Source organism: Sander lucioperca, chromosome 8, assembly GCF_008315115.2.
Source record: "Sander lucioperca isolate FBNREF2018 chromosome 8, SLUC_FBN_1.2, whole genome shotgun sequence".
In the NCBI taxonomy this organism is placed as follows: domain Eukaryota; kingdom Metazoa; phylum Chordata; class Actinopteri; order Perciformes; family Percidae; genus Sander; species Sander lucioperca.
The window spans coordinates 3,906,157-3,924,590 of NC_050180.1; the positions used below are offsets into that span (position 1 = coordinate 3,906,157).

The window sequence follows — 18,434 nt, forward strand, 5'->3', positions numbered from 1 at the left end:
TAAACTCTCAACAGATTAGTTGTTCAATAAACTCTCACAGATTAGTTGTTCAGTAAACCCATCACGGATTAGTTGTTCAGTAAACTCTCACGGATTAGTTGTTCAGTAAACTCTCACAGATTAGTTGTTGCAGCTCCGCTGCTGTCTCACTTCGGCTCTCTGAAACCACACCTAGAAAAACAGAAACTCCCATACTGTATGCTCATTGGATGGTTCTAGTGTCTAATGAAAAGGGATGCTCTCTGTCCTGTGATAACGTCCAGGAATTTTGGACTGGGATACATGCAGTGGCCAGAGATGTTCTTTTGCTGGTGCTTTGGGGTTGCTGGACATTTCAGTGAGGGTGCTCTGAAATTTTGAGTTTCCCTTGACACAAATAGGCTAACATTACACACACTCGTGCAGATGCCCACCCACCTCCGCTGCGGTTTACTAAGCAAGCGAGCGAACGAGAGAGATTGATTTAAAGTTGCCGATACAACAGCACCATATAACTCTAATTAGCCCACCAAACATATTTTAAATACCAGCCAAGCTCTCGTACAGTGGCTCAGTAGAGTAATGCAGCAGGCCAAATACACCACACACAACCAAGCACACACATAAACACTCACGCGCATGTATCCTCACACAGTTTTCACAATTGCACACATGGTCAAAATAATGTAGTGCTATCTGTAGTGACTTAATATATCTAAATAAGCCACAACAGGTTTTTTGGGCTAAAAGTAAACCAATGTCCGATGTGCTGTATAACTTTAGTTTGGTGATCCATTTATTCACATTTCTGTAAAACTTTAGTTTGGTGATCCATTTATTCACATTTCTGTAAAACACATGTTCACTGTAATGTTCTAAAGTTCTTGCATGGACCCCTATCAGTTGACTCACCCACTGTGGCCTGGCTGTGCGATCCCCTGGTCTAATGTCATTTACAGCAGGGTGACGTTAAAGGAACACGCCGACTTATTGGGAATTTAGCTTATTCACCATAACCCCCGGAGTTAGACAAGTCGATACATACCATTCTCATCTCCATGCGTGCTGTAACGCTGTCTGACGGCTCCAGCGGCAGCAGGCCAGCACAGAACATGCAGGTGAATGGTTCCAGCAATCCTACTGCTCTGAATAAGTGACAAAATAACACCAACATTTTCCTATTTACATGTTGTGATTTGTATAGTCACAGGGTTCCCGGTTTGTTTATGGTTAGAAGACGGCTGTGTCTCATGTTACGTTGTTTTTTGTACACGCTGTGACTCTACAAATCACAACATGTAAATAGGAACATGTTGGCGTTATTTTGTCACTTTTGTCACAATTCGGAGCAGTAGGATTGCTGGAACCATTCACCTGCATTTTCTGTGATGGGCTGCTGCCACTGGGGCCGTCAGACAGCGTTACAGCACGCACGGAGATGAGAAGGGTATGTATCAACTTATCTAACTCTTGGGGTTACGGTGAATAAGCTAAATTCCCAATAAGTCGGGGTGTTCCTTTAAGCATCCTCAGCAGCAATCACGGCCGTGGTCAGGTCACCTTCCTCCGGCCGGTTTTCTTCCTCCCGGTTGGTGACAGGTTCACTATATCTCTCAGTCTCATTTACAGGTTTTGATAAAGTCTCCACACCTTGACGTTTAGGGAGTAAAAACTATCCATTGCTAGCGTTAGACTCACTTCGCTAATCCTAACAGCTCCAAATATTGAGCTCTTCTTCTTCTGTGTGACTACGTTACTGCGGAAGTAAGGTCAAAAGTTCAATGTGTGCTGCACCACGAACACCTGTGTTTTTTAGTCTAAAAATAATGGGTTTATTTTATTAATTTTATAACTGATATACCTTATACATACCTTGACCGTTTCGACTGCTGATTCTGCAGTCCTCTTCAGAAGCGTCACATGATGTTGCTGTGACATCTACCATGGGTGTGATATATATTTAGTTTGTGTCATTCCATCTGTGTGATGGAATGATGCTGTGCCTCCCCGCCGGCCAAAGACCCCCCAGGGAACTGGGCGCGGGAGCCCCCCCCTGCATGACAGTTCCCCAGACGGCAGGGAGAGTCTCTGTAGAACTGCGTCCCAGGTGTGGGAAAGTTGTTATGCTCCTTCATCCCGGTTTACAGTTCTGGGGGCACGCTTTCGGATCGCCACTGCTTCAGCAATCCAGCGATGGTATTTGTTGCTTTCTGTTCGGATGATCTTGGCCTCCTTCCAGTTCATGATGTGATTTTCCCTTTTGCAGTGGTCTGAGATGGCTGAATGACACTAACTAAATATATCACACCCACAGTAGACGTCACAGCAACATCACGTGGCACTTCTGAAGATGACTGCAGAGTCAGCAGTCAAAACTGTCAAGGTATGACAAAAAACTTGTATGAGAAAAAAATCACTTATATATTTAAATAGTTGGCTAAATTAACTTGTTTGAATTATTGTTTTATTAATGTATTAATGTATTTTATTAATGTATTTTTTGAATATAAATTATACTATTTACACATTAACAAATTTTTATTCATTTATAAATCAACCACAGCAATTTCTTGGGGGTGCTAAGGGGGTGCTATGGCAATCCTAGGGACAGCTATAGCACCCCCTAGCCCCTACCTGGTGCCACCTATGGATACACGATGCCATATGTCTGATTGCAGGGACCCAGGTTCCATTCAGCCCAAGATTATTTGTTCTGGGAGATGGGTCAATCCTAAACGGGATGGATAAGCACATAAGAAGCTGGGTCCAGACTAGTTTAATTATAGCCAGACAGGTTTGAAAAAATGTCACATAAACGGTTTGCCAGATTGGATGTCTATACTAGAAAATGGGGAAACTATCTGAACTTTCTAAAGGCTCCTAGGAAGCTTTGTGCTGGGGAGAGAAGTGTATGATGGGCTTATGGTGTCATTTAGACATGTTTATTTGGTTTATGGTTTATAGTCTACTTTGTTACTATTTGTTGAATGGTCTGGAATATTGTAGTTACTGTGTCATCTTTTCTTGATTTTTGTCTGGGTGGGTGGTGATGACGAAGGGAGGGGGGTGTAGTTGGTCACAGCTGGCGTTACTCATCAGCAACATGGAACAGGCAGCTAGCGAGTGATCCGTATTATCTTCACCGCTGCTACATTCATATCACATAAATGATAAATGGATGAAAGCTTTTGGGAACTTAGTGGTAAAAATAATTTGCTATGGTGAATGTTTGCTTCAAATGAGTCACAACTAACATTCCTGATATTACAGTTTTTAACAACTGCTTACATTTTTAAAAAGATTTTCACACAAAATGTAAAATGCCTCATATCTCTGAAACACTCCATTCAAAATGCCATAAACACATCTCAAAATGAAGCATTTACATCAAATGGAAATTTTTTTTTTCATAATAGTACATTTTTGGATATACCATGCACACACTGTGGTTCTAAATCTAAAGCTCCTTTGTCTTACATGGCTTATTTCCATACAAGGTTCTACAGTGATAGTATCTGCTGAGAGTGGTTGAAGAGTTCACTGTAAACACCAATGCAATGTTGAAACAGAAAATATATTTGGCAAAACATTACTGTTGTAACTGTAGCACAGTGTTATACATAGCATACAAGAAAACATACTGTATGTAAACCAAAGGTATAATTTTTATAATACAGAATACATTTGTGTGTGTGTGTGTGTGTGTGTGTGTGTGTGTGTGTGTGTGTGTGTGTGTGTGTGTGTGTGTGTGTGTGTGTGTGTGTGTGTGTGTGTGTGTGTGTGTGTGTGTGTGTGTGTGTGTGTGTCTGTGCGCGCGCGCACTAAATAGTTGGATAAAGTGGTCCATATCTGACTACAGTCGTGGTTGTTCGTAGATGATTCTTGATCAATTTCAGGGAGGAAAGAGTCTGTACCCAAGCTGCCGTGCTAACTGGTATTGCAATAGCCTAAAAGGTTCATGGAACCCTTCTCTGAAAGGCTCCATGAACACAGTGAACTCCAAAATGCTGCTGCATTCCTTCTTTTCTTTTTGTAGATCTCTGCAAACAAAAAGTAGTACTAGTGAAATCTGTCCTTAGGTTCATTCCCAAGGACCCTGAATGCCTCACTTTCTTTGAACTCTTTGGATGATACTACGTCGAACCATCTCCGCCAAACACTCAAGGATTTCTTTTTGTGTTGTATTACTTGTGTATTAAGCATTTCCACTGGACATGTTTTTCTTCCCTCTACTCTCTGCTGCCAGGTCCATGGCTATTGGTTTGGCCCTGACTGGAGTACAATACAGTTACGGCACATGAAGACAGAAACACATGTACAGGACATTAGCATGGGCTAGACAGATACAGACAACTAAAAGCAGAAACACATGTACAGAACATTAGCATGGCTAGACAGATACAGACAACTAAATCAACAATACAGGAAAACAAGACTTGGACAATACATGAACAATCAATGAGTGCAAGTGTAACTGCTGAGAAGGAACCGTTTGGATGTCTTTTTGAAATATGTGATGGATGGTAGTGTTCTGATGTGATGGGGAATGTCATTCCACATTTTGGTGTATGTATGAAAAAAGGATTTCTGACCATAGTTGTTTTTGTATGGGGGGACTGGAATGAATGCCTGTGAGACTGACCTAGTGAGGCGTACTGGTCTCATATTGTGTGTCGGGAGAAGTGCAGCAAGTGCTGGTGAAGTGCTATTTTGTATCTGAAAATAAAATGCAATAGCGTGGCTGTTTATGTAGTTCTGGTAAGTCAGAGCGTTTGAGCGTGAGAGTGCAATGCAATGGTGAGACCACTTTGGGAGATTACTGTGGATCTTGAGAGATCGATTGTATAGTTGTGCTATTGGTTCAGTAATTTCCTTTGTGGTAAAAGACCAGGTTGGAAGACAGTAGGACACTGTTGAAAACACAAGTGCATGTAGGTAAGTTTCAGAAACAGAAAAGGAAAGATATGATCTAATCTTGTTATACACAAAGTTTCTGATTCAACTTTTTTGTTAAGTTAGAAATGTGTTCCCGGTATGTAAGGTGTGAATCAAGTATGACACCAAGATATTTGTAAGTCTTTGTGACGACAAGGTTGGCCTGCATACCATCGGTCTCACTACCTCTTCTTACAGTAAAGAAACCATCAATATCATGCTGCTGTGGCGTACTGTTCCTTTTCATTTCTTTATTCAATAAAAATATCTCTTTAAAAACTAAATAGAAAACATTAAGTCACTAACTTATTATATTAGCAGTACCCAAAGCTACAACCATTCAATACTAAAGACACAAATAAAGTAGGCTACATACTGTATGTTCTACCACTCAGGGGATTTATTTGTACCACTACACACCCCAAAATGTTTTTGTATAATACAAATTTAATGGTAATGTTAACACCGCACTGCATTCTCAACCTTGTCCCCAGAACTCCAGTGTTTGTTTATCACCTTATCTTGGAGAATTGGATTGTGCCTTTTGGATGCAGCCGTTTTGGTTAAGTACTAGCTACGAGCAAACTAACACACTTCGATATTTCCAACTAGAGTATTAGTTTATACATACCATGAAGAGAGATGTGGTGATTATGCAGTCTCTTCTCTTATCTGTTGGCAGAACAAGCAGCCAAGTGACAGTACTCTGACCCAATGGAAATGTTAACCGTCACTGTAGCCCAATGGATGGGGGGACACCAGGAGGGGGCCAATCATATGTGCGCTTAACTCGTTTTCACTCCCAAATCATCCCATCCTGATGCTTGGTCAGGCTCTCAGCATCAGATACTGACGCACAAGGCACCTTATCAGCCCGGTTCCACCTGTCTTAGTGTTTCAGTGTGCTGTATGTTCATCATGCATATGCATCCATTCAGCAGGTTAATCAGCGCTGCTCTGGTGCAGAAATGGGGTTGTTTGAGTGGAAAACCCTACATTATTCTATCATTATGGCAATATAGGAATGTGCAGAAAAATACTTCACATGCACATCTTTAGTATAACCTGAGACAGGTGTGTCGGAGGGGGACAAGTACGTAGGTCTTAAGTTGCAAAGAAATTCCTGCACACTGTCTGACTTGCAATAATAAATGTAATAGCTGACAACGTTTCTGTTAGACCATCATCAGGCAAATGTTAAAATATTGGCATGTGCAGGCTAGGTATTGAAGAGAACTTGATAACAATGACAGAATAATTCTTTAAGCACAATTGTAAATGGTGTGGGCTATTTCCCTTCTAGTGCTAAAGCCTTTTGAAATGCAGAAAATGGAACCAGTTTCAAAAACTGATGAACTGTTGATGAGGTTATATTTATTTTTAAATGTGTGAACATTTCAGACGGTTGTGCAAAGGCCTTTAAAGGAAGTGTGCAGAGCGGGTGTGGCAGCCAGTTTCCCCTTTGTTCTGAATAGAGTGTGTGACGTAGCAGAGACTGATGGACAGAGGCACTGCAGCACAACATCAACTCACAGGACCTGTTCTTAAGCTGACGCGACTCACACACTCCACTCATACTTTATTACAGCCGAGATAGGGAGTGGTCAAGATGCACAAAGATACACTAAACAGTCATAAAAACGGATATAAAAACAACACACACACACACACACAGACACGCACACACACACACACAGACACACACAGACACACACATACCCACACACACACCCATGCACGCACGCACACAGACACACACACACACACATACACACACACACACACAACACACACACCCACACTCACACACAAACACACACACCACACACACACACACACACACACCACCCACACGCATGTACGCACACACGCACACACACAAACACACGTGCACACATGCGGTAAACCAGAAACATGGTTTTACATGGTTTTAAAGTCCATAAATCATTATTCAACAATTACTTGTTTTGTTTTCTGATGTTAAGCTCTCTGAACTTACCGTGTGATGTCAGTAGCTGTGTCCCAAAACTTGTGAAATATCTCCAGTGTTGATTAAAGGGTACGATATGTTGGAGCACCAACAGTTGAGGAATGCTGCAAAAAGAGCTACGTCCATGCTCGTTTTTATGTGTCTGTTACCATTTTGCGAACAACTATTTTCTCAATGTTGTCACTAGCAGATTACGATTCAATATCATTGTTTGTTTTTACGTTACAGCGAGCAATGTCATTGTACACATAAAATCTATGACCATTTCCTTTGTTTTAGTCACACTGACCTTAAGGAAATTGTCAGAACACCATTTACAGTAATGTAGTTCCCTTCCCCATCAGGGCTGATTAGTCATGCTTCAGGAGCCCCACCATGGCTGTATCATCTGCAGACTTAACAAAGGTGTGAGATGTCAACACATCCTATTTCTACGTCTTTGGTTCCTTTGCTTTAGAACAACCCACACTGAAGTTACTGCTTAGAAATCTATCCTGTTTTCTAATGGACGTTTTGTACATTAAAATTCTACATAGTTTTGCTTAAATGTGTCTTTGTTATTCAGAGAGAGAGAGATACTGTGTCACAGATGTGTTGATTCAAATCTATGCTGTTTTCTGAGGTCAGGGTTAGCACTATTGTCTGTTGGGTTTAAGGTAAATATCCATAATTATCTATCCTTTAAATATGTATCATGTGGGCTAGTGTTGGGTACTGTACTCAGTGACGTATCAGCTGTCATTTGAACCAAAAGAAGCAGCAGCAATATAATATACAAATAAACAAACAGAGATACATACAAGACAGAGACATTCTGCTTCCTTGTGTTTCAGCCTCAGTCACAGAGCGGAAATGTACAGATGACAACACGGCTCTGTTCTCTTTGACCTATTATGGTATGCAGGAAACCATGTCAGCCGGAGCACTGGCAGTGGGCGGAGGTTTCACACTTAGCAACAAAATGTCCGCCATTGTCATATGTACTCCCCTGACTGCATGATGTTTTAGGGACCTTTAATATTTTAATATCAAATGTTTTTGAGTCACTCGTCATTGGTTTACCAACATATATAAAGGTGTTTATCGCGTAGCATCATTTAACAACATTGTATATTATTACGTATTAAAATGAAGAGAAGAGCGATTATCATGAATGGACAACAGGCAACGAAAAACAATGTGTTTAATTGAATTTACTCCACATTAAAGCCTTATGTGTTAAGACAGTGTTAGACTGTATAATATTAATGGACAAAGCATCCGGTTCGGTGAAGTGTTGCAAATGCGGAAGTGCCTTAAACCTGCATTCTACCTGAATTCCAGCAGGGGGAGACTCCTTAAACCTGCTTTCTATCTGAATTCCAGCAGGGGGAGACTCCTTAAACCTGCTTTCTATCTGAATTCCAGCAGGGGGAGACTCCTTAAACCTGCTTTCTATCTGAATTCCAGCAGGGGGAGACTCCTTAAACCTGCTTTCTATCTGAATTCCGCAGGGGGGACTCCTTAAACCTGCTTTCTATCTGAATTCCAGCAGGGGGAGACTCCTTAAACCTGCTTTCTATCTGAATTCCAGCAGGGGGAGACTCCTTAAACCTGCTTTCTATCTGAATTCCTGCAGGGGGAGACTCCTTAAACCTGCTTTCTATCTGAATTCCAGCAGGGGGGACTCCTTAAACCTGCATTCTATCTGAATTCCAGCAGGGGGAGACTCCTTAAACCTGCTTTCTATCTGAATTCCTGCAGGGGGAGACTCCTTAAACCTGCTTTCTATCTGAATTCCAGCAGGGGGAGACTCCTTAAACCTGCTTTCTATCTGAATTCCAGCAGGGGGAGACTCCTTAAACCTGCTTTCTATCTGAATTCCTGCAGGGGGAGACTCCTTAAACCTGCTTTCTATCTGAATTCCAGCAGGGGGGACTCCTTAAACCTGCATTCTATCTGAATTCCAGCAGGGGGAGACTCCTTAAACCTGCTTTCTATCTGAATTCCAGCAGGGGGAGACTCCTTAAACCTGCTTTCTATCTGAATTCCAGCAGGGGGAGACACGTGCGGTAGCAAAAGGAGGTCGGTTTCTGTAGAAGTCTATGAGAAGGTGACCCACTTCACACTTGATTTATTACCTCAGTAAACATTTTAATAATGAGTTTTAAGTCTTCTGCAATACAGAATGATGTTCATTTTTTGAATTATGGTCTTGTTGATTTTAAAATCGTCGATAAAGCAGGGGGTGTTTAAGGGCATGGCTATGATGTGATTGCCAGTGAAAGTGTGTAACGTAAGGGCTCTTCCCTCACTCCTCCCTCTCTTGTCTAAAATCAAACTCGACGACTCATAGCAGATCTCCACAAACCAATGGGTGACGTCACACATGCTCTGTCCATTAAAATTATACAGTCTATGGTTAAGCTCTAAGCAGCTCCTAATAACCCAGTATGGGCTGCTGCTCCGGGAGCAGCCAACAGGAGCAACATTAGGGCGGCTCGCATCACTTTCTGAGGGCCGGTTAACAGCTAACCGGCTAGCAGCTAACCAGCTAACAGCTAACACTTGAGTTTCCATGGTGCAGAGCCCACTTCCAACACCGACCTATACGATTATTTAGGATAAGATAAGATTTCTTTATTGTCATTGCATTATAGATACAATGAGATTGTAGTTCTAGCTCATCCATTTTGTGTGCGATGGATCTGGCGCTGGTGAGTAGGAGCCTTGGCAGTGGAAGTCTGTGTTGTAGTTTCCTTAGCCGGGCTAGCAGGCCCGACCGGCATCCTCGCTTCTGCTTTCTCTCAACAACAACAATCCACGGAGCGCCCGGTCTGGCTATGTCCTCCTTGATGTTATGAGCCGTCTGGAAGGCTCTCGTAACGGCTGTGTTGTATCGTAGTCCAATATTGATTAGTTCAGTGTGGCTGTACTTGTTAGTAAGACCTCGACATGGGAACGTTACGAAAAACACAAACAAAAAACATAAATATACACCGACAGGAGAGCTAGGAGCTGCTGCACAATCGCGCGCCGCCATCTTTGTCGCCGCCATCTTTGTCGCCGCTTTGTTTGTTTATTTAGGATCCTCATTAGCTCCTGCATTGAAGGTGCTATTCTTCCTGAGGTCCTTACAACTCACTTGCTAATGTGGAAATGCAATGATAAATACACATAACAACATCTACCACTCTACACTTTTAATGCGTGTTTTGAAGTGTTTTTTTCGAAGTAATTTAAATACTCGATAATGTCAATTTGCACATCGTTAACACAACAATCACGATATTATCGTAGACGATACATATTGCCCACTCCTACTTGGGGATCAAAATCCCTAAGAATCTGTCCAATATTTATGCTATAAATTACTTGCAGACTACTAAAGAAATAAAGTCTGATTTCAACAGATGGACCTTACTACCACTGGACCTCCATAGTTGAATAGACATAATCAAAATGAATAGCTTACCACGATTACTTTTTCTCTTCCAATCCATACCTATTGAAATACCCTCAAAACAAGTTATCGAGTGGAAAAGAATGATTTCTGGGTGGTTCATATGGAAAGGTCTAAAACCAAGGGTTAGACTTCCTACATTGCAATTACCCAAACAAAATGAGGGATTAGCTCTGCCAAATTTGGAGAGTTATTACAAATCAGCACAACTGATTTACTTAATTTACTGGTGTGACCCAAATTATAGTGCTAAATGGAAAATGTTAGATCTGACTCAACTGGATATTCCCTTCCAATCATTACTTGGAGACAGAAAACTATACTCATTACAAAAAGAAAAACTGAACTGTTGGACAAGAACACTCTTGAACATTTTGTTTGATGAATGCCGCAAGCTAAAATTAAAAATTAAAAAAAATCGTTAAGATGGTTGGCACATGATAAAAACTTCAAACCAGCCCAGATGGACAATATAAACAATGGTCATTTAGAGGTATTACAGCATACTGTCTCACTTCTGACAAGGGGGGATTGGATAGCTTCCAAAAACTTAAAGATAAATATTACTTAGAAAATCAGGACTTCTTTAGATACCTCCAGGTTAGAGCCCACTTTATTAAGACAACAGAAGACTGTAACACAGACCTAATTCACATATTGATTGATGCATACAAATCTAAGATCAACAAAAAACGCATTGCTAGAATCTATATGCTTACAGCTACATAATGGAAACTCTACACTCTATTAAAGCAAAATGGGAGAAAGAAGCAAATATAACTATTTCAGTAGAGGATTGGCTAAATATTTGCAAAACACAGCACTTCAAGTTCAGGTAATTGGAGGGAATTTACATGGAAGAATATGATTAGATTTTTTATTACAGTGAAAATAAAACCAAAACAGAAGGATTTGCCAAATTTGGGAAGATGTTGGAGGGACTAACATGGACCAACTATCCAATCTTATTGGATTGAAATATTGGAAAAGATTAACTTAATAATGGGCTTTGACATTTAACATGATTTCTGTACCATATATCGTGGCAATCTCCAATCCATAATCAATTCTAGTGATAGGCACTTGATAGAAATGATGTTGGCAGCTAGTAAAAAAGCTGTAATTAGAAAATGGCTAATTAAAGAGCCCCCAACTAAAGGGGAATGGATTGGAATTATAAAAGAAATGCATAATATGGAAAAACTAACTTTCTCCCTGAACCTACAAATGGACAAATGTAATAATTACTGGATGAAATGGATAGCCCATTTCAATACAGTAGTGCCTTGACATGTCAACACTAAATCAGGATCAATATGGATACATGTGTATGTAAGAAATTGTGGATGTATTTACATGAAAATGTAGTAGTCTACGTAAAGATGTGGATATGTACTACTGGACAAATGTTTGTATATGGGGGATATCTATATGGTTGTTTGTGTGTATATAAGCATATACAGTACATACTAAGAGCATAAGTTTGAGGAGGAGTCTTTGGAATGCAATAGCTCCCCCAACTGTATACCGAGGCCATCAGCAAACAGATCTTGGACTTATGCTTTGACTTTTGATTTAATCGAACTGACGTTGATCTACCCTGTTCTTTTGTTTGCCTGTGCCATTAACCTTTTTTCTTTTATTTTTTCCTGTATTTTATAACATGTTAATGCAATAAAAAAAAGAGTTAAAAAAAATAAAAATAAAAATACAATGTCTGTCTGTGTTTTTTCATCAGGAAATGGCTCTGTGTTTGTGGTTCCTTCTGCTCCTGCTGATGGCTGGAAATGGTAAGTTTTAAAAAGTTAACATTACATAATTTATTTGAAAATCTTTAAGGCACAACTGAAGGAAATTACTGTGTAATATACAGGCTCTGCAATTCTTGAGAGCCTATTACTGTTATGGTAAACCAGGGGTCTTCAACTTTTTTAAGCCATGGACCACTTGACTGAAAGGCCAGTAAGCCTATCATCAATGTTTTTATTCTGATTTATATTTGCTAATAATATGTTGGATGTAAGGTTATGAGTTTTGAATTGCCCCTCTGGGACAAATCAAGTTATTTGAATTGAATGTTAGACATTTAAAATTTTTGAAAAAAACGTTATAAAAAATTAACAATTACCAATAATTTGGTGGCCCCCCTGCTGTAACTCTAAGGACCCCCTAGGGTTCCTGTATCCCCTGTTGAAGACCTCTGTCGTAAACTATAGGCTATGTACCAAATGTTTGTGACGGCATTTTGTCATTGGGTAGCAAGGGGCTAAAATTGATTAAAGGCCCCAAAAAAAGAACTCAATTTCAGTAATAAATAATGTTCAGACCAATCGATCATTCAGTTTCAATTGCAGCAAGTCCCAGGACCCTTGTTCTTCAAGTTGCAAAGAATGGTTACATAAAATAAAATGTTCTTCAGGCACGCTAAGGCACAAAGGAGAAATAGGCCTACATTATTAAAAGCCTTTATTTAGTTAGGCATAATGGCTTCAAATGTCAAACGGTTTGAAGCTCCTAGGCTCTTCATTAGAGCAGGAATAATGAAGACAATACACCACTGAAGGTACCCCACCCTCCCCCCATAGCCCTCTACTGGACTCTATGGGTAATACCCCGCTCCAATCCTGAGCACGTATTCGCCCACTGAACTTTGCATAAACGTAGCTGACCAATTAGGACATGCCTACTCAAACCGTGCAGCAGCACAGCATAAAAGGCTGCGTCACTGCTGTCTGACATCCTACGCTCTCCTTGACGTCATAGGAGCGACAGGGCCCCTAGATAGAGGGCTCTGCCTGTGCTTGTAGAACTAGGGTTATGATAGCACAACCTTCGTTCTATCTCACAAAGGCTTCGCCATCTACTGGACTCTATGGGTACAGTGGGTGGAGCCCCACGTATGAGCTCTGTCGTGACAGAACACCGACCCAACCATACCGATCCTGGCCAACTAAAGGCTATGCGCCGCAGCCCACCTTCTTCTGAAAACCCACGGCGCCGCGGCGAAGAAGTAAGGGGCCTCTGCTCACCCAGGTAGTACTCGACTGAGCTAGATGGCGGGCCACAGCCTAACGTTGAAGGGGTCAAAGTGTGTTCCGCCGATTGGCGAACAAATCCACTTCTGCCTTCCCGACATGAGTCCAAATCTGGCATCCACTTGTCTGGCAGGGGTCCACTCCTCGACCTGAGGGCGGCTCCCCTGTTCCCCCTCAGAGATAACAAGTCCTCTGCAGTCTACAACCACGGTGTCTCTGCCATCCCAAACAGAGCAGCAGACTGAATTCCACAATGCATGTTAATGTCAGCTGTGGCAGTGCGGTAGTCTGTCCTCACCAACATGTGCCTCCCCCATATCAGCGGCTAGAAGTGTTGGAGGACCAGAAATACTGCTGTCCAATTCAAGACCCCAGAATTGTTTTCAACGTTAGCGTTAAACAAATAAAAATAACGTTAATCACAATCAGAAACGTCACTCACACTCCACTTGGTCGTGTTCGTCATCCATCTTGCGGTATAAATCGCCAATATATATATGCATGGATGTATTAAGAGAACATGCAGCCCCACTTCAGTAGTTTGCGCAGTCGCGAAAAGTTAGAGTCCTAGAAATGTGGTCCTAGGATTACAGTCCTGACAGTGCAGCCTCTGGTACTGCAGCTTTATGCTTGTTGCTGCTGCAGGCAGAGATGAGAGCCCAGCTGCTCTGAGGTTTACGGTTGGTTTACAGCCTGGCTGTCATTTCCTGAATGTTGGTCCTGAAAAGCGACTCCATGTGTAGTGTGGAGTACAAGTATACAAGTGTAGAAGTGGAGGTAATTCTTTGCAGAAGAACCGACTGGAGTTTAGCTTTTTTTGTTTATTTTGGACTTGTAGTCGAACGGTCTTCTTTCTCTGTCTGTTGGTCCGCCATTGTAAGTCAGCAGTACTGAAATGCAGGCGCTCAACCGATTAAAGTTCTGTTCCAAGTACAGTGGAACGCAGCATTGGCTGTCGTCCGTGTTTTCATCTTAAACTATTGATAAAATCAATAGTTTTATCTTAAACTGTTTTCACTTCAGAAAAGTTAATTAGAACATTTTGGTCACCTTTAAATGTCTTGTTCAGCATTCTGCCAACCAAGCTAGCTAGCTAGCGCTAGCGCTAGCGTTAGCTGTAGCGGGAAATGTTTAAATGTTTTCCAGCGCGTTTGGGACGTTGAACTTGATACAACAGAAGAAAAGAAACACACAGGCAAACTTATCTCTAGTATCGATGTAAGGCTGATCCAAATGCTTCCAAGCTTTGAACGTTTCCATGGTAACCAGCATCCTAATCTGTAATTGAATGTTTTGCCATTATTGAAGCTTTGAATATATTAAAATATGTCACTGAAATTCTGAAGCCCCAAAACTTGTATAGGGAAAGGCCTAACACAAACTGTAGTACAGGTGTCCATCTGCCCACCTCTACAGAATCTATGTCATTTCTAGAAGAGGTAGATGTGAAAGATGAATTCTAATTATTCGTGTCAACAGCACATTATAAAGTTTAGAATCTGTGTCTTACTTGTAGAAGACTGTGTTGCATGTAGTTTGTGTTTTTCTTTGCAGGGTTGTGTAAAGAAGAGCAAGTTTGCTCGAAGTCGGTGATCCACTCGTGTGATGACTGTATCAAATCTGGACCGTACTGTGCCTGGTGCCAACAGCTGGTGAGAAACTGTTAAACTCTCCCAACTCAGGCCTTTAAATCAGTGGCAACTCCACACTTTATGGACACTTCAATTATCCTAATCAGATTGTGATGTATTGTTAACAGAGCATGTGAGCGGTGTGGAGCGTTGAGAATTTCCACTTCCCTGAAATAACTCACAGAAGGCCCCCAAAACAATCCCGCTGTTCACTACTGACTTACTGTGTACTTCTACTACAGAGGAAATCCTTGTCCTACATTTACCTGACAGAGAAATGTTACTGGCTATGTTGCAGATTCAGGTTTTACCCACAAAATATCAATCTCCAACTTGAACGTCAGTAACTAAAAGAACATTGTGCTGATATAGTGCCTCTCTTTTAGGGCTGGGCGATATGGAGAAAATCAAATATCACGATATTTTTGACCAAATACCTCGATATCGATACCGCAACAATATTGTAGTGTTGAGTATTGGTGCTTTTTACACAATGAGATTTTTGATAAATAATCATCAGTAATGTGGATGTAATGACTAAGTGGGTAAAGGCAAATAATAGAACAGTTACAACAGTCTGGCAAGTTCAGAAAATGATATCACTTTACTGTAATGCAGCTTTTAAAACCAGGAAAAGACAGTTATGCCATATTACGATATTACGATATCCAAAATCTAAGACGATATCTAGTCTCATATCACAATATCGATATAATATTGATATATTGCCCAGCTCTACTCTCTTTTACTCTTCACTTTAAAATATATTTCTGGGGTCAATGCTCTGTTTGACTTTTTAAAGAACCGTATATGGCCGTTACCCTTCTTTCTCTTTTTTTAAATCAATGGTATAAACCCTTCCCACTGGTATAGAGCATACCATAAAGTCTAGTTGTGGCCGGGGCCTTTTTGTCATTACAGAGAGAACCATTACTCCAACAGTTTACATACTGAGGACCAACATTTGTAATGATAAAAACTGAACAAGAATAAGAACCCAACGACAGTCTGAAGACATGTTTTAACTCAAAGCTTCTCAACAGCTCTTTTTTTCCCGTATAATGCAACACACACACACACACACACACACACACACACACACACACACACAGATAACATCTTTAAAACTCTGTCCTAAAACCCAACCCACAATTTAAACTTCCTGTCAAAGTTTCTTACTAAATACCACAGTAGCGTCAAGATGAAGCATCCTACCATCAAGAACACTGTGGCGACCTGCAGAGTGCAAACGTGATGCAGTGCCACGTAGGCTGACCTACATGCTAGAAAACCTTCTCCCCCACCGCATGTAGCTGCTTTGTTGCCCCTGTCCCACAGACGGCCTGGGAGTTTTACTCTACTGGTTACCCTGCAGCAACACTCAATGGTTGGAGTGGTTAGAGCCTGGCCTGGCCTCCTCTTCTCCTGAAGCCTACTGATGGGGGAACACTTGTACTTCTGGATAATCTTCACTTCCATGACTAATATAACAAACTCAATGAGCCTCAATTGTCCTTCCTTGAATACAAGTTTATTACAACACAAATCTGACATCAGAGAATACATACCAAAAATACTTACCAAGCATTGCATTTGCTCAGCTTTATCCAGTATGTCCCAGGTAGCATCCTGTATGATCACACCAACAGGGAGGAGGCCAAGGGCGGACTGACCATCTGGCATACCGGGCACTTTCCCGGTGGGCCGATGTGCTTTTTTATTTTTTTATTTTGTCTGGCCCATGAAACGGGCCCATAAAAGTGGTAGGCCTAGACCGGCGGCCCATTGTTTTTTCAACTGACACTGGGCTGCTGGCCCAAAACACTTTAGTCAAAAATATCACATAGGCTAGGTTTTTTTTCTGACAGACGCAGGCCATGAAACACGTAGCTCAGCGGCCCATTGGTTGTTTTCTTAATTTGACACTGGACTGGCCCAATCATATCTTTAAACAGCGCCCTCTTTGGGATTTCTGCCTGCATGCAGTGTCAGTGTAAATCTGCCAGGCTAGAATAGTGATAGAGATCATGGAGAAGAAACACAAAGGAGGTGCAGAGAAGCTCCGTGAGAAAAAGAAACAGGCCCTTCAGACAGACGCTGCCAAATGTGTCACATTGACAGACATGTTTTCGGCAGTAGCAGGACCTTCATCAGCTCCTGTGGCTGATGATAGTGGTGGTGGTGTCGGTGTTGGCGGCAGTGGAATGAACAGTGAGGAGGAGACTGGAGGGACAGAAATGAGGGAGTGAGGGTAGAACCGTTGATGATAACACTAGGAGTATACCATTTTATTGTATTAATAAATGGCACTTTTTTGATGTGTCAACTCACACTGATTCTTGCTTACTCATTACATGGCGTTAGTAGTTTTAAGGAGTAGGAGTTGGTATACATATTCAGGGGAGCGCAAGGACGGGTGGTATTTGTGATCTTATGTGGTGGGCCGGTCTGGGCCAAAATGCCAGGGCCGATTTTTGGTCCCAGTCCGTCCCTGGAGGAGGCCATGCAACATGTTACCATAGGAGTCAGGAGCATCATCAAGGCCAAACACCATGCCAGAAATCTAGTACTGCTGATACCACCAAAAGTACACGCTACTCTACCAAAGTCGATACCTCGGTGTGTAAAAAAATAAAAAGAAGAGTAATACCTTTTATTATAGTCCTTTATTTAAACATTTGAATATTATTTAAAAAATAAAACAGTGACAACTACAGATGTCACGTAATGTGCAGTAAAAACCAAAACTGAATCCCATGTCCTCCTTTATTATTATTCAATATTTTTTATTGGTTTCTTCAGAACAAACAAGAAACACAAACATGAACAATCATGTCATGATTTTGATGTACCTGTGATGTGGAGAAAACGTCAGCCCGCTGCTGTAGATGTAACGTCACAGTAAAGCCAGAGGCTGACTGAGGCCATCAGTGTGCACCGTGCACGGAGATCAGAGGATATTCTCTGTTTTTCTGTTCTGGTCGCCGTTCTTCTTCAGCATTTAGCAGCAACGTTAAGGGTACATACTGCCGCCGTCAAGTCCAGAAGGAATGCATCCCCCGGTACCTACGGTACTGTGGAAAAACGAATACCGTCATGTTTTCTGAATTTTGGTATCGATGTGGTCCCGAGGATTGGTTCTTGTGACATCCCTAAAGTATGCCAGGTGTAACGAACTCTGAGGCTTCTCAGGATAACAAAGCATGATTATCATGCCAACTCAATGACAGACTGGCCATCTGGAATTTGGGCAAATGCCAGAAGGGCCGCCCCCCTATGGACCCTTATGGGCAACTACTGATAATTTGTCTTCGGTTAATTTTGATAAGTTATTTTATGCTTGCAGCCACAGATATTCAAGGTTGTACTGTGGCAAAGTGCATGGAAAGATACACTCTAGATAGGCAGAGTTACTAATTTCC

General features: G+C 41.5%; 1 protein-coding gene across 2 annotated transcripts in view; it reads left to right on the forward strand.

Annotated features, from left to right (window-relative positions):
* Window positions 1–18,434, forward strand: part of itgb2 (integrin, beta 2) — a 33,269-nt gene that overhangs the window by 2,768 nt on the left and 12,067 nt on the right. Inside the window, exons 2-4 of one of the 2 annotated variants that reach the window (XM_031289612.2) lie at window positions 7,270–7,309; window positions 12,085–12,136; window positions 14,936–15,033. In XM_031289612.2, coding sequence (XP_031145472.1) covers window positions 7,280–7,309; window positions 12,085–12,136; window positions 14,936–15,033 — 180 coding nt within the window. In that variant the 5' untranslated portion in view covers window positions 7,270–7,279. The remainder of the gene's footprint in view (window positions 1–7,269; window positions 7,310–12,084; window positions 12,137–14,935; window positions 15,034–18,434) is intronic. The other variant, XM_031289613.2, reaches the window with a different exon arrangement.